Genomic DNA, 14,921 nt, shown 5'->3' with positions numbered 1-14,921 from the left:
GCATGATATCAGTTTTGCTGTGACGATTTGGTGCCCATGGTGGAACAACGTCATTTCCCACTTCCGATATCTTGAGCCATCTTGCAGTGACAATTGATGCCGATAGCCCATTTCTCAAATTTTCCTCGCATGGATGAGGAAGTGATCACCCGATTAGCGGAATTACGAAGTATGGGTCACGATATACGATTGGCGGGATTTGTGGGTGGTAACTATGTTTCGAACATTGTTCCTGGCGATCTTCCGGCTATCAATCCGACGTCTAGCGTGTAATGTATGTATTGCCGCTAGCGGTGATATGTGGGATGAACTTGAGCTCAATGGACTTGATTTCGCGGACTCAATTCCAGTTAAAGGACCATAAGTGGGAGTGGACTACTACTACGAGAAGAGTTGATACATCGATAGCTATATGTATGTAAAGAGGGATACGGAGTAATGTACTTATATCAATGAACACTGACAAATAGTTATTCGCAGCTGCATTTAGTAAATATCGCGTATGATGGGTAAGTGCTGAGAACTAGTAACAATCACTATGTTTGACAATCGTTTTCATTGGCCGACCACTAACCGCTTCCCCGACGGTTCTTCGGAGTTTCAACGTTCGTCTCATTGGTACTGCTATCAGGACACCACTACATTTATCGTATCATTGTTCATCGTGTTTTTAACCATATGTTCAATCTATCTAAAATGGTACTATATGCCCGTAAGGTAGCAGGGTGGGGATATATAAACACGATTTGCCATCGTAGAAAGTAGTGATGAATGTTGGATACTAGCTTTTTTTTCGTAGAGAATTAGCGAATATGCGCAGATTGCAAAAATACATATCCATCAAGGACCAGGGCTGTTTTTCGTATATATATATATGTGTGTGTGTGTGTGTGTGTGTGTGTGTGTGTGTGTGTATAAATCGGTTTTCCTATGACAAGACCATTGACGTGCAATGTTCAGTGGCCATGATACGCATTCGTCCTTCTCTAGGCTTATTTCAATGCGACGTTTAGAGATTGATGTGAAGTTTTGGATCTGTAGGAGCGCCATAGGATTTCTTCTCTTGGTAATAAATGAGCATACAGTATTACACACAGCTTTTGGTACCGCTCAACCGTGTACCTTTTTACAGATCTAATCGATCAGCTATTCATCAGATACTCCCAGGTATTTGGTCATATGAAAAGGAATGCATGCTTGCTAAATTCACAGCGCAAAGTATTAAGGGCTACCATTCATTCAAAGAGCAGAGGTATCCAGTCTGTCTTCGGAGAGATCTGCAATCCCCTCCCTACTAGCATATACAATAATTCATCGATCGGTTTGTATCCACTCTCTTGAGCAATTTCATCCAAATCATGGTAATTCGTTAACTCTTTAAGCGTGATTGGTCCGTACGATGTAAGGGACATTTTGGATCATCGAGCTCATGTTCAGCATCTCACATCACAGCAGACATTTTCATCTTCCTCGTTTTGGAATATGCTCAACTGTAACCTTATTAGTAGAAAAAACATAGTTTTATCGGTCGCAGTATGTACAGTGCAAGGGACGCTTAATTATCCAATGTGAGACCCGAAAGACGTGAGTTATGCACGGTCATCCGGTATGGATCCGGAAGTACCTGGTTTTCAGCCTTCCTTATGACCAATTTGGTGGTGCTCGATGGGATGCAATAAAGCCAATACCATAAGTGACATTCGATAATACGAACAGTGTTTATATGTTGAAGAAGATGAAGAAACCAACAGTGCGTATTCAAGTCCCATTCGAATATGGCTACGGATATTACGTTGTGCCCTATGCCATAGCAGACGAGGAAAAAAGATACGGAATATTCAATGTGATGGCTGGTTGAAATGAAGGTTGTTGGGATCGAAGAAACTGAGAGATGAGAACGGGACTATGAGTACATTTTCGCATTCCATTCCCGTCTAGACGGTAAGTCTTTAGGTCGACTATCTTCGAGCATAGGGATATTACATGACACTGGATTTTGATGGGAAGATGTGGAAATATTAAAGTACAGTTATTGTTTTTAGAGCTTCACGCTGTTTATTTTCGTCCGTATACTGAACTGACAATGCTTCATTTGGTTTCGCCTCTTGATATCGTTAGAAAGGTTACGATAGTCTCACTCTTTTTTATTCCCCGTCTCGTCTCAGCGCTTCCTCCTGTTCTTCGTAGAAAATGTCAGTCCCTTATCTTACCTTCTCCATCCTTCTCCATCTTCGGTGTATTCACATTCTCGATGGATTGCTTTCCCAAAATTCGGCATGTACTAGGTGTTGTAAGATGATATATCGACGTCGGATACCCGCCATTGTTGTAATGAACAATGCGCTGTACGACGAAATCATTACGGAGCATATAACGAACCAATGTGGGACCAAATCCTATATCGGCCAAAGCCTTGTGCTAGTAAAGAAATGCGAAGTATGTCAGAATATGACTGAGCGATCGGCTTTTCCTCTCATTATAAGGCACGTATTACGCGGTTTTTTTTTTCCAAGTTTTGTCCTTTTTTTTTTGTTCAGCCCACATGGAAGCTGCAGCAGCATATAAAATAAAATTAGTGCGAGGAACTGATTGAATGTTTGGGTGATGGTACTTCTACGCGTATATGGCGAGTCGGATTAGTAGCCCGTAATTGTTGCTGCCTCTTTAGGATAACTGTTCACGAAATCCCCTGCGTATACAGCCTGGTACCCGGGACTGCCATAAGGAACGGTCAACGCGTCTGTCACATGGTTAATATGCTTCGATTACAGATCATTTTAACAGTTCATTTTACGTATTAATCACGTGGCATATATGGGATTGATTTTTTGATGCGGAGTCTGCTCACCTCTACCGAATCGTCACAGTCTGACATTCTATCGGTTTCCTTGTAGAACTACCTATTTGCATCGTTTGGACTTCTTATATGCCATGGCTAGGACCAAAGCAACCGAGATGATAGCGGTAAGTATCGGCAATCATTTCTTTTTTATGACTCAAAGCTATTGTCAACAGTGGAGACAGATGTATGAAGAAGGTCTTGCAAGAGCTGCACAATTGGAAACAGACAAAAACAAGGCCCACGCATTAATCGAACGTGAAGAAAGCAAAGAGGCATTTAAGGATGTCGATGACGGATGTACTACCTTGGAAAGTCGAGTAAGGGTGTTCGTTCATTACATCTATGATACAAAGTTTCATTCTTTCAATTGTTAATCTTATAGAGTTCAACTTATGACACACTCTCGGATGATTTTGACAAAGATGCTGATGAAGTCAGTGGCCAAGAAAATATACAGCAGTCACGGAATACACCTATGGGAAGGATTGTAACAAGCTCTAACTCGAAACCGAACATAGTGAGTGTTTCAATGGTCTATACGTATTGATAACCTTGTTACTTAGCAGTATCGAAATCTCTTTCTTGATATGGAAGCATTGGATGACGATTGTGAAGAAGAATCAGCTGACGATGAAGAACTGGATCAATTCATTGCACAAGAGATGAAGCAGATAATACAGATCTTCCAAAACATACTATAACCAGTACTACGTGTGAACGTATCGGACCGACCTATCTGTCTGATGTCATTCGGCGCTGGGATACTGAGTTTGGTGAGAGATCTATAGACGGCAATGATTCGGTATGTGCACGTAACTTTCATTGAAGTCAGCTTTCTTATGATCTATAGCTTGATAATTGCAATCAATATGGTGCGGAGGACTGCAACATGGTTCGTTTTGGTGAAGCTTGTGTAATTGGTCCGACTTCTGATGTGCTTTATTGTAGACTGGTCTTGCAGCTGGTCCATTAATATCATGCTTCGATCGACGAATCGTATATATGGAGAATGAAATGCAGGGTATACAGCCTTTTAGCGTTTGACTTTTTTAATAGCATGCTGATTTTTTTTTCTTGGTTCGTTTCTTTAGCATCTCCGAGGCCATTACATTGCAGCCAACATACTCTCATGTTCCGAATATGTTCCAATCATTCAGATGCTCGTACAAGCGGTGATTTCAATCCCTTCCGATCCATATTGCGTCTACCTGGAAGCGCAGATGTCTAAAGCCCTCAAAGACTGGCTTAAGACTGTCCCTGGCATAGTTGTCTTCAACGATAGTGTCATTTTAAATGCGGTGGACTACAGTGAGTGGCACAAGGTAATGACGTATGTGCCTAAATACCGCGAACCTGATTTACCTGTCGGTGATCGCTGGCGCACTATTGGATATGGATCGTCTATGGGCCGGCCTGTTTTTGTCATTGGTTCGTCAGAAGATACCCATCAGCCCAGGTACGACATTCTTATGGTGCCAATGCTTTCTTTGCAAAAGGGCGCATACGACACTTACCCAGTCCAGTCGTTGGAGCCTATGCTATTTGATGCCACAAAAATGGCCATCATCCATGGTGAAGAGTTGTTGTGAGAAATAGTAGAGGACACACATTTTGACTTCAGAGGTCAAGACTACGAATACGGCTTGCTGCGAGAAACCGTTCCATTTGATTGTCTGCGCCCAGTTAACTGCATCGATGACAATTTATTGCACTTGTTCATCAAGAGCAAACATCCATTGGTTGCTCGAAATAGGCATCGAACTCCGCGACCAAAGAGCTGGAATTTCTACTTGGGGGAGTCGGTTATCGTTCGCGGTTGTTCAAGCCAACATTCTTCTCAATTGTTCGAGGACGGTGGAAGTCGTACTTGCACTATAGTCGACGTTCATGACACTTATCTCGAGCTCGATGACATTAAACATTCTGGAAGGTTCATTGTGAAAGAATGGCATGCGATCGAGAAGATTTTTAAAGTAGGTCAATTTGTGGTTAAGGGTAATATTTGTGGATTTGTGGATGTTATTGAGTTAAACGCGCTTCATTTGATTGTGTTGGGTGGGGGTCAAGAGAAGGAGCAAACAGCTGAAGTGAGTACTCAGCGTTATTTTATTTTTTTCTCTTCGATTGTCGCTACCTGAAGAAAGCCAGTGGAACGATAATGGCATTTATCTGCGTTGTGGATTTTAAGTTACTAATTTATTATTTTACAGCAGATTGTCATTCATCCTAACAGCGTGCAGATATGGAATTCTAATCGATTAAACAATTCGTCATCTGCGCTTGAATCTATCCGTCCTGCATCCACATGCATTTCATATAGTTCCATTCCCTGGGTGGGAATGTGTGGGGTCGTACTTAAACAAGGTAGTCCATTTCGAGGGCTGCTGGTATTCGTCAAGGATGTCAGGGTTGAAAAAACGCATTGGAGATCTTCATGCTTGGATACAAACCACTCCGTCTATGAAGCGAAGACCTCCGCATTTCATTCGTCACACACTAAATCTCCTACAACTATTGCTGGATTAATAGTTCCTGGAATGGGTGCTACGCCGAGATATATTCCCGATTTACAAGTAATGTTGTTGGTTCAATGTGTGAGCTACTCTCCTGAAACAGGCAGGGGGTTTTCAGAAATGTGGGTTCCATATAAAGAAGTGGTAGACACACAGTAAGTGCCTTTATTTTTTTTTTGAATCCTCCGTCCTTTTACCGTTTGCTCAAATCTCCAATTTAGAACACACTTGCCTCTGGCGATGGTACTGGATTCATTAATTGAACAACGATTTCTTCCTCCCATTGATACAAGCTCAATTAGTCATCACCAAGAAGCCCGTTCCACAACTCCACTTCCTACAGCAGAAGAAGGCTCCCTGTCTCCAGCTTGGAATCCGTTTTCCAGTTTCCCTCATAACTCGACTTGCTCTACCATAGCTGATACATCTGCAGCACTTGGGGAAAACGTACCAGCTGAAGAGTCTTCCATTTATTGCCATTGGACACAAGACTTACGCATGGCAGCAATAGGTGATTTGAAAGTTCGTGTGATGGTAGGCGGGCAGGAGTGTCGAGGGTCTCTAATCCAACATGAAAATCGTATGCAATTGCGTCTATTAAGAGGTGGGATTATCGAGCCTCATAGGATACTGCCTCGACATCCCACGCCTAGAAATCAGCATGGTTCGTTGTGGGTAATTATTCGAGGTGAACATTGCGGTGTACTCGTTCGGGGTTTGCACTATTTTCGCCGCAATGATGTAACATGGTGGGATGTGCGAGTTACCGAATGGAAGAAGGAGGGCAGATGGGTGTATCTGAACATAGAACTTCAAGTACCATATACTGATCTCAATTTGGTGGTCGAGCCAACAAGTGAAAAGGTTGCGAACCAGGCAGAGGCGTATAAGATGTGGGAATTTAGCAGGGCAGATTATTTTAAAAAAGTTTGACTGTTTACTGAAATAATCGTATTCCAAAACTGTTTTTATATCCCTTTCATTGTTTGGTGTATGTACATATATACGTGGTAAATTGCATCGTCCAACGCAATACCAGGTAACAAATTTTGTCTTTGAAGCTATGGTCGGACATAAAAGTTATATTCCTCACGACATATAGAATTCTGACAATGCTACTACCAATATTTCAGCAGTCTTGCGTACTGGTATTAATCATGAGAAAACCCAGAGCTTGTTGGGAGGAACAATGCGTGCGAGATGTTTTGAAACCATGAGGATAAAGGTGTAGAATGTAAAGCATGAGATTTATCCAATGCAGACAATGGGCTTACCTTCACGTGTGCAGACCCGCCTCAAATTCGGATTTGCATCTAGTAATCGGCCCGCCGCGCGCGCCTACGATGGCCGGTAGTCTTGGTATAAAACGAAATAGTACATATAGGGCTTTGTATTGAATTGTTTCACATGGATATGCAACAGTTATGGCTAGGACTTCAGCTTCAGCACTTGAAGATGCTGACAAAAAGATTATCCGGAAAATGAGAAACTGTGGTTAGCATATGAAATATATTGAAGCCGACGGCGGGAAGTGGAAAGCAAAATGAATCCCATCATAAGAAAAACTGAAAGGTTAGCTCATCTTAAGTAGCCATTTAATAAAAAGGTGGATCAAGAGCACATAAACGGCAGAGAAGGTATGGGGTTCAGGAGCCGTAAAATGTCCTAATTTAGTTTGACATATGGAAGGAAGTTTGTATTATTAGACGTCGGTGCCTCCTTAAAAAAACGTAACGGCGTTCGTATTGCAGCAAGTTACTCTGGGAAGGCATAACGTTAGCTATATTACCATGGGAACAACTAATTGCTATGGGACCAAACCTACACCATGCTCTGTTTCTTTGGTAAAGCCCCATCATGAGTACTCCCTTACGGCCTCGGCGATGGCAAGGTGAAATATTAGAACTATGGCACTGTTTTCCATAAGGAAAACATATTGTGTACTAGCTAGCTACATGAAGCGCCTGTGTTGGACGATGCTAAGGCAGAGACAAAGTATGCGCCTATGAATATCGGGGCGAACAGGGGAAGGGTACTGTGACATGGAAGCGTCGGCCATGTAACAATAGCCTTGCCAGGGAATTGAACACACTCTAGCACATCGGAGGTTATGAAGCACTGCCGGCATGTGTCGATGCCTGGAGCAGGTAGCGAAGAAACATCGCAGCCTCTACTTCCACTAGGACATTACTCACATAACTCGTGCAATATGCGTATTGCCCATCAGAATAAGGCCCCTCTGAAGTATGTGCAGCATCGCCAGACCCACTCGGAGGCCATTCACGTGAGAGAGGTCAGGAACCACACCTGCAAAAATTGATGATGGTGGTTTCTCCTAACTTAATATTATAGCTTAGAGCCGAATATATTAAAACATTCGTCTATTCAGACACTGGCAACAAAAGCTCATCTACAGAAGAATACAGGCTAAGTCCTAGCTCCCAGCGGGTGTTTTTTGCCTCTTGCATCTGTCTATATGCTTCTAGATTTTCTTGATATAAGATCTCCTCCATACGAAAACCATTATCAACCCAGCGAAGGAGTCCTCCAGCGCAGAATTGAGTGAACAAAACCCATCGATCCCCAGAAGCCGGCAAAGTATTAGAGTGAGTGATTGTCGCAGAAGGGATGAAGACAGTAGCGGCATGCGGAAATTCAATGACCATCTTCAGCTCCCAGAGGATGAGATGAGCACCAGCCGTTGGGTCAAAATTCCCTAATGCAGTAATAGCACACCATCCAAAGGGACAATTCAGCACGTCCTTATGCTTAAAGGTCCATACGTTCCTGCCAAAGTTGAAAGCGGCACAGGGAAAGATAGATCGTGAGAATAAGGGTGCTGTTCCAAGCCGTAGATGGAGATGGTCTAGATGGTCTTTGTAGTATGCAAACAATCGAGGGCCCCACAATTGGAACAATGCTAAATTGAAAGAATCAGCGTTAAGCAACAGGTATCTGTCTATGAAACGACCTCACCGCTAGCAAAAGCAGCAATTCGCTGCACTGAAGGCTGGAGAATGAGTCGTCTAATGAAGTCCTGGTAATCATCCTGGATGTTAAGCATCGAGGGTTCAGGCTGCCCCTTGCTGTATGATAGCCCCACATTAACAGCAGTGAACAGTCCACGGCGATGAGGCTGTTTCGACTTTGCCTTGATGTTAGTAGCGCTGGATTCTGCCTCCATTTCATTGAACATTTTGTTGGCTGCTTCGAGATAAGTTGGATCACCTGGCTGGCCGGCCAAAACAGCGAATATAGTGCCGTTCATATTGATAATAGGCCGTGGTGTTCTACATAGAACTTGTTAGAAAGATTTCAAGTGCTGTAAGCAATAGCAGCATACTTTCCGTCCCAAGCCACATATTGAAAGCCTCTAGTATTCACCAGCTCCTCGACGGTGTACTTCTTCTTGGCACCATACGGAGTTTCTGCCTTCACCGCATAGCCTCCATGCGCCACCAGGAGGGTCAAGAGCTGGACAGTGCTCTCAAGAACGTGGCTTGCAGTAGCTCGCGCAAGAGCTCCTGCTACAATCTTACTGACTGTTTTGTCTGTAGGTTTCGGATATGGATCTCTGTCCCAGCGTTGCTTGGACCGCTTAAAATTTCGATGGCTAACCCGGTACGGGGTCGCATGTGGGTTGATGGGAGAAGCAATGGTTCGTGGGGACTTTGGGAGAGAAATGTCGTCAATGCCGTTAAGAATTTGAGCCTCACCATGCACAGAGGCCATGCCGTTAGCTTCCACAGTCAAACTTGCAGAAGTATAGGCTTCATCGAGGTCATCCACGTCCTCACATATGTTTTCATTCTCGAAGGCAGTTGACATTTTGAGGAGGTCCTGAAGAATGAGAGTAGGTGGTGTTGGTAGAGCCTTCAAGACACTGGAATAATAACGGGCGCGAGTCTATCAAATGTTAGTATATATAACTGTATCATACATGTAGGGCTTACTTTGAGGGTCCACAGCATTGTATGACTAGGAAAATGCTTTGAGAACGCGAAGATTCATAGGAAGAACACGAGGAAATAGTACCAGCTGTGTTGAGTGTGGCAGAATCTGAGGAGAAGCTCCTCAGTATGCTGGATCCTGGGCAGAATCTGACCATACTGTGGCTTTTCTGCTCGGAGTCTGCCTCATTGAGCAGGCTGAAACCAACTCTGAGGATTTGAGCGCACCTTGTCACCGATACAATCAGTGGTGGTAGGAAGAAACAGAAGCAGTCAACAAACACCATGTCATGAATAAGTCATATGACATGCTTCTAAGAAACACAGCCACATCAATTTGATTTCAATTTGCTGAAATTTAAAGATCTTAATTAATACAGGACCAGTGCTCTGTTCAACATGGTATATTTTCGCGACTTTACAGATTATACTAATGCTTTATTGGGCCCAAAATCTGACAACCAGGTATGAATCAAAAAATAAACATTCACAAGGTTGATTGTAAATACGACACAAAAAATCTAAAGGTATTATAAAACACATGGCTCGAATATCGAAATGGCGGGAACGTATGGCGTTTAGCAATTCAACGGTTAGATAGGGAGTAGTTACCTCTCGGCCGGTATGGGACCTTGCAGGCTGAAACGACTCGCAGGCTTAGTCCTAATCACATATACTCAAAAATTTAATTTAGAATAAAGTAGCTAAAAACTTCTGTAGGCCTCGAAGGGCAATAAGCGAACAGTCGTCTCGGGTTCCTGTAGCTTTAACCATCGTACACGCATGTGGTATGCCTCCAGTAGTTTGCCAGCGTAAGCGAAGTGTGAACTGGGGGGAGGTAATCCAACCAACACTTCCGAAGTGATAAAAGCCACTACAAATTTACCATGGAAACGTGTGCCATGGTTTTCGGAGCAGGGACTGAACCCCTCCAGCAAGGTGTCAGTGAAAAAATTCCACCAGATTTGCCAACTATCGCAATCCGACCACCACCCTGTATCCGCATCCTGGACCTCAAGGGTGCAACGCCGCTCGTCAATACTCTCTAAGGCCTTATCGTCATATATGACCAACTCGAATGACGACTTTTCAGACTCGCTCCACGTTCGGATAACTTGTAAGGCCCAGAGAAAGGATCTAGAACCCAAATCCATCTCTAGATGTAAGTCATCCAGATGAATAAAGTCTACAAGAGACACGACGGCATCATGGTCGTCATCGGTAGCTGCAATCCACGTAATTCAGAATTTGCCCAAATCCGTTGATGCATGCTTACCACCAATTGTGAGATCATGTACACACAAACTCCACACATTCCAAACATCGGGGTTGATATCCACTGAATCCCCAAAACCCAGTTGTAATGTCAACACTTTGGTTGCATCCAATCTCCGTGGCCAAGCTGTATTCACATCAGATGCTGCTAGGATCTCTTCTAACGGACCTGTGATTCCATCGATAATGTGGTCAATGTTGGCATAACGGGGTCCATCATCATATACTGCGAGCTCGGATAGGACACATGAGTACTTTGGGACAGGAGGGAAAGGCGACGCAAGAACATCATGGTCCACTCTCCATGTTTTTCCGTCCCAAGAATTCCTGTTGTTAGTTGTATCAGCCTATGGGCGATGTCAGTGATAAGTTGTGTTGGCATAAAACAGGCACTGGCAATGAAGGGAGTGGTTACTCTATCCAAAATCAGACACGAAAGACGGCTGTAGTCATCACATAGCCTGTATAGACCCGGACATACACAGATATTGGTGTCTCGAACAAGGAGCTTCTGGACTGTATTCGGGAGACAGTAAAGCCAAGGCCAACGACCAGAGCTGATAATTTTCACGTCGGTAACACAATTAAGAATGTGAAGGAACCAACAGTGGCTGTCAATCGTCCACTTATACAGGGTAATGGATGTTATCGTGTCTTCGACACCGAGGGAGCGGATGGAGGAACACAGCCAGTATTCAACTCGGCGGCAAGCTCGCGCATCGTTCTGTCTATTTTTGAAGACCAGGGAACCAAAAAAGGCACACTTGGTTAATACTTCTTGGTTCCAGGCCTTGCAGACAGAACAGAGGTTTTTGAGTTCACCATGAGTGGCCGCACAAGCGGAAATGAACAAAAATTGGATTTCCAAGGGGAAACGCATCTCGGGCGATGAAACAGTGTCGGGCTTTGCAGCCAAAAGCAATGAGACATTCGCCAATCGCAGAGAGTTACATGACTTCCCTATTTGTAACTGAGTTATGGATCCGGACACAACGACAACAACGCACACATGTCCCAGTATGCCTCATCCTTATGAAGGGCTTGTAATTGAGCTTGGTAGAATAGATCTTGTCCTGCTCGGATTTCTGCCATTCGCAGCCTTCGACTGGCTACTACCTCAAGTTCCAGCAAACCGTAGATGCACGGATGCGAGTACCATTCATCGTAATCATTGACATCCCGGTTATAAGATTCCTTACTACTGACATCGATGGAAGTCAGGTCAAAATCTGCTGCAAAAATCCCCCGTACACGTTCTTTGGCTCTCCTATTATGTTCAATACTAAGAAGGGGCATCTGTGACCTAAACTGACACTAGCACTCTTGTGTGGGGTATTTTGTAACTTACATACCTTGTGAATAAGCGAACACTAACCTTACTTCTCGCAAACAACGCGGTGGAGGAGAGGGCGAACCTGTTTTGGCGGCTAGCATTTTAAACACATGACATAACCCGATCTAACAAACACCCCAATTGGAACACCCCACAGGTAAAAATGGGGATAAAGTTTAAGGGTGGAGGGATGTAATGTATGTAAATCGCAGGGAGAGGAGAAACATTCGATATATTTGGAGTTCGGGACAAATCACTAACGAAGCCCATTTTATCCAGCGCAAATAAATGAGCTCTATGCCAGTCGAAGGATGATATAATTAATTGTGAAAGACGTACACTTTCACCATGCATGTCCATTGGCATTTCGGCATTACTTTGAATTAAATATGAATTGTGATGCCATTGACTTCGGAATGAAGATGAATGGCTGTTTAATCCACCGTATCAGTTTTATTTGATCTGTGAGTTTCTTGTACATTATCGGTGTCAGCGCGGGGATTAAAATGGAAATACGTGTGATACCATTGTGCCTGATTTCACATTCGAACCTAAAGATTACACCCAGCATATAGAAAACAACAAGACTTCTGATTTGCTCCTTGAAAATTTCTCCGCCGTTAGAACCTCATCAGGTTCGCATTCAGGAGAGGCATGTTCGATGACAAGGTGTTCCTTATAGGCCGCATTGTTATCTTAATCTATTGTTACTAATATATCATCAGCAGTGACAGGTGTGAGATAGGCAGGGAGGGGTATACATGTGATACTACTGTGCCTGATTCTACGTTCGATTCTAAAGGCCGTGATCGGTATATAGAAAGCAGTGAAACTTCTGATTTGTTTTTCAATTGAATGGTTTTCCATGGTTAGAAATTTGTCAGATTCGAATTCAGGAGCGGTGAACTCGATAGTAGGGAGTTCTTTGTGCATTGCATTGTTATACTGATCGGGTACTAAGAATTCATCATCAGCAGTGATTGATGTGAGATAGGTGGGACGTTTTAACGTCTGTATCGTTCGTGGTTCTTGATCTCCACATAGTCAAGGCATACAGGAGCATATATGTCCGCTCAGTAGCTTTTGTATACTTTACTCCTTTTTTGGTGATGAAGTTTACTTTACCATGGTTTAACTGGGTACCACACAGCACTTCATTCCTGGTCAGTTTAGATCTACTCAATGTTGTATTTGCTGGGTATCCCCGGATATAGTATTGTTTTTGATACGTATATGGACTGCGTCAATTCCCTCGAGCGTCTTCGTACATATTTCAATGTGGTTACTCAGCATAATATAAACTTTCTTCGTAGGTCTAGAGTGCATTAAATCACGCTGAGTATATCAACAGCGCTACCAGTATTTTACTTCAGCTTTTCCGTTTTATCGGCATGGATGAGACATCAGCATTAGATCAAAATGGGCTGGCCTACAGTAAATACCAGCTGTCTAATTTCCTGTAAGCGTCTAAGGCTCTCATGCTAGTAAGTCGGTATTAAACAGGGTCGCATTTTGTTCATGGTTCAAGCAGTAAGAGTAGAACGAAAGCATGCCGACGGAATAGTAGTCTCGAGGGCTGCCATAAAAACCACAGGAACCAGTCGCTGGACTCTGGCACAATGCTTATCGAGCAGCTAGGAGTCCAAGCACGGAAGTCAAGAGGGGTGACAATGACTTGGTTGTAGTGTCTATGGCCTTGCTTTCATCAAGTCCGAATGATCCCCTCTGCTGTACGCACTGCCAATCTTCTTTAACTTAGGCCGCATTTGTGTGGTCGGGAGCCACAAATGGCTGCGGCACCTATTTTGCTTCCAGATGTCGTTCTGACGGTTTGAGCATCATCCATTGAAATAAGGTTTACTTGAAAAGTCTATGACCTTATCAGAGAAGCTCAGGGGCCATGCGAAGGAGAGGATCAAGCAAATGGCACCCCGCAAGTATTGATGATGGTTTAATGGAAAACCAACTTTCATACGACTGGTATCACCTCTCAAGAATACGCATATTGTATGCCTTATGTGGGGCTGTGATATTGTGGGTTTATTCGTGCTGTTTCCTCGTGTGTGTTCTATAATACAAAAGAAAAAAAAGGATAGCGGAGTAAACTAGCAGGCGATGGATCGAGTGCGAGCTGCTTTTTTTTTTCGTCGTCATGGCTTGTCTCATATAACTGATCGTATGACCATGTCTGGTTGTTAGATGTTGATTTTGCATGGACTTAATTTTATTCTACGTTGCATTCGTTCAATACAGTGATTGGGAATGACTGTATTGTCTGCCTTTACCATCACTCTTCTTATAGGATGCGAATGCCAGTATGAATAAGAAGAGTGTAATATTACATTTCTTCACTTGTGGATGAGATGATCGAAGAGTTGAAAAGATTTATGGAGGCAAAGAGATCCATGTAATTATAATTATGTAAAAATCACTTGAGTTTGTTTTTAGACCACCATCGAGGCTACCGACCGATCGGGTGCTGATACCATTGCAAAGTATACTATAAAAAGAAAAGGAAATATAATGACATCATAGACATCATAATTCATGAATGCGGATTATGTCGAATGGGTAGGAATATGCCTTTTTCTTAAGATCCATATTCCTCTTCCACGCACCATTTTCGTAAAAGTTGATGTCAAGAACTACGCAGGTTATCATACTCAATAGAATGTCATTTCTTTTAATATAGTACGCATAATCAAGCGATTGGGTATAAGGGTTCACATTGTGTGATAAGATCAGAAGGTTCTTAACTTATTTTGCCTGCATTTGTTCCTTGTTTCGTGTGTTGACTTTCTTATCACTTTTAGTGTTCATTCAATACGCCTGTATGGCATAAGATTGATCAGTGTTCTAATTAGATGTAGTCAGATACGGCCGTATGAAGCGGTAGCTGAAATGAAAGCATTGTCCTCCATTCTCATTGTTGTATATTATTGGCGATTTGTCAGGTGATTTGCATAGTAAAACCGATCACAACGCTTCACTGCTAAATTATAGTGCTT

General features: G+C 43.1%; 3 protein-coding genes across 3 annotated transcripts; 1 reads left to right on the top strand and 2 right to left on the bottom strand.

The window, feature by feature from the left end:
• Positions 1 to 2,931: 2,931 nt before the first annotated feature.
• EV420DRAFT_1486193 (uncharacterized protein) lies at positions 2,932 to 6,288 on the top strand (the record flags this gene model as incomplete). Its single annotated transcript, XM_060470359.1, has 8 exons — positions 2,932 to 2,964; positions 3,016 to 3,159; positions 3,225 to 3,359; positions 3,693 to 3,734; positions 3,934 to 4,427; positions 4,464 to 4,929; positions 5,053 to 5,510; positions 5,577 to 6,288. The coding sequence occupies 8 exons, from the start codon at positions 2,932 to 2,934 to the stop codon at positions 6,286 to 6,288; spliced, it is 2,484 nt and encodes an 827-aa protein (XP_060323385.1).
• A 1,448-nt stretch (positions 6,289 to 7,736) lies between these two features.
• EV420DRAFT_1279441 (uncharacterized protein) lies at positions 7,737 to 8,623 on the bottom strand (the record flags this gene model as incomplete). The annotated part of the gene is made up of 2 exons (XM_060468142.1): positions 7,737 to 8,275; positions 8,332 to 8,623. 2 exons carry the CDS (start codon positions 8,621 to 8,623, stop codon positions 7,737 to 7,739), a joined length of 831 nt encoding a protein of 276 aa, XP_060323384.1.
• A 1,386-nt stretch (positions 8,624 to 10,009) lies between these two features.
• On the bottom strand, positions 10,010 to 11,876 carry EV420DRAFT_1650786 (uncharacterized protein; the record flags this gene model as incomplete). Its single annotated transcript, XM_060478497.1, has 4 exons — positions 10,010 to 10,530; positions 10,582 to 10,927; positions 11,062 to 11,540; positions 11,588 to 11,876. The coding sequence occupies 4 exons, from the start codon at positions 11,874 to 11,876 to the stop codon at positions 10,010 to 10,012; spliced, it is 1,635 nt and encodes a 544-aa protein (XP_060323383.1).
• Positions 11,877 to 14,921: the final 3,045 nt, after the last annotated feature.

Source organism: Desarmillaria tabescens (assembly GCF_030435595.1).
Source record: "Desarmillaria tabescens strain CCBAS 213 chromosome Unknown EV420scaffold_82, whole genome shotgun sequence".
NCBI lineage: Eukaryota > Fungi > Basidiomycota > Agaricomycetes > Agaricales > Physalacriaceae > Desarmillaria > Desarmillaria tabescens.
The sequence above is the reverse complement of the archived record's forward strand: the minus strand, read 5'-3'. Positions and strand labels throughout refer to the sequence as shown.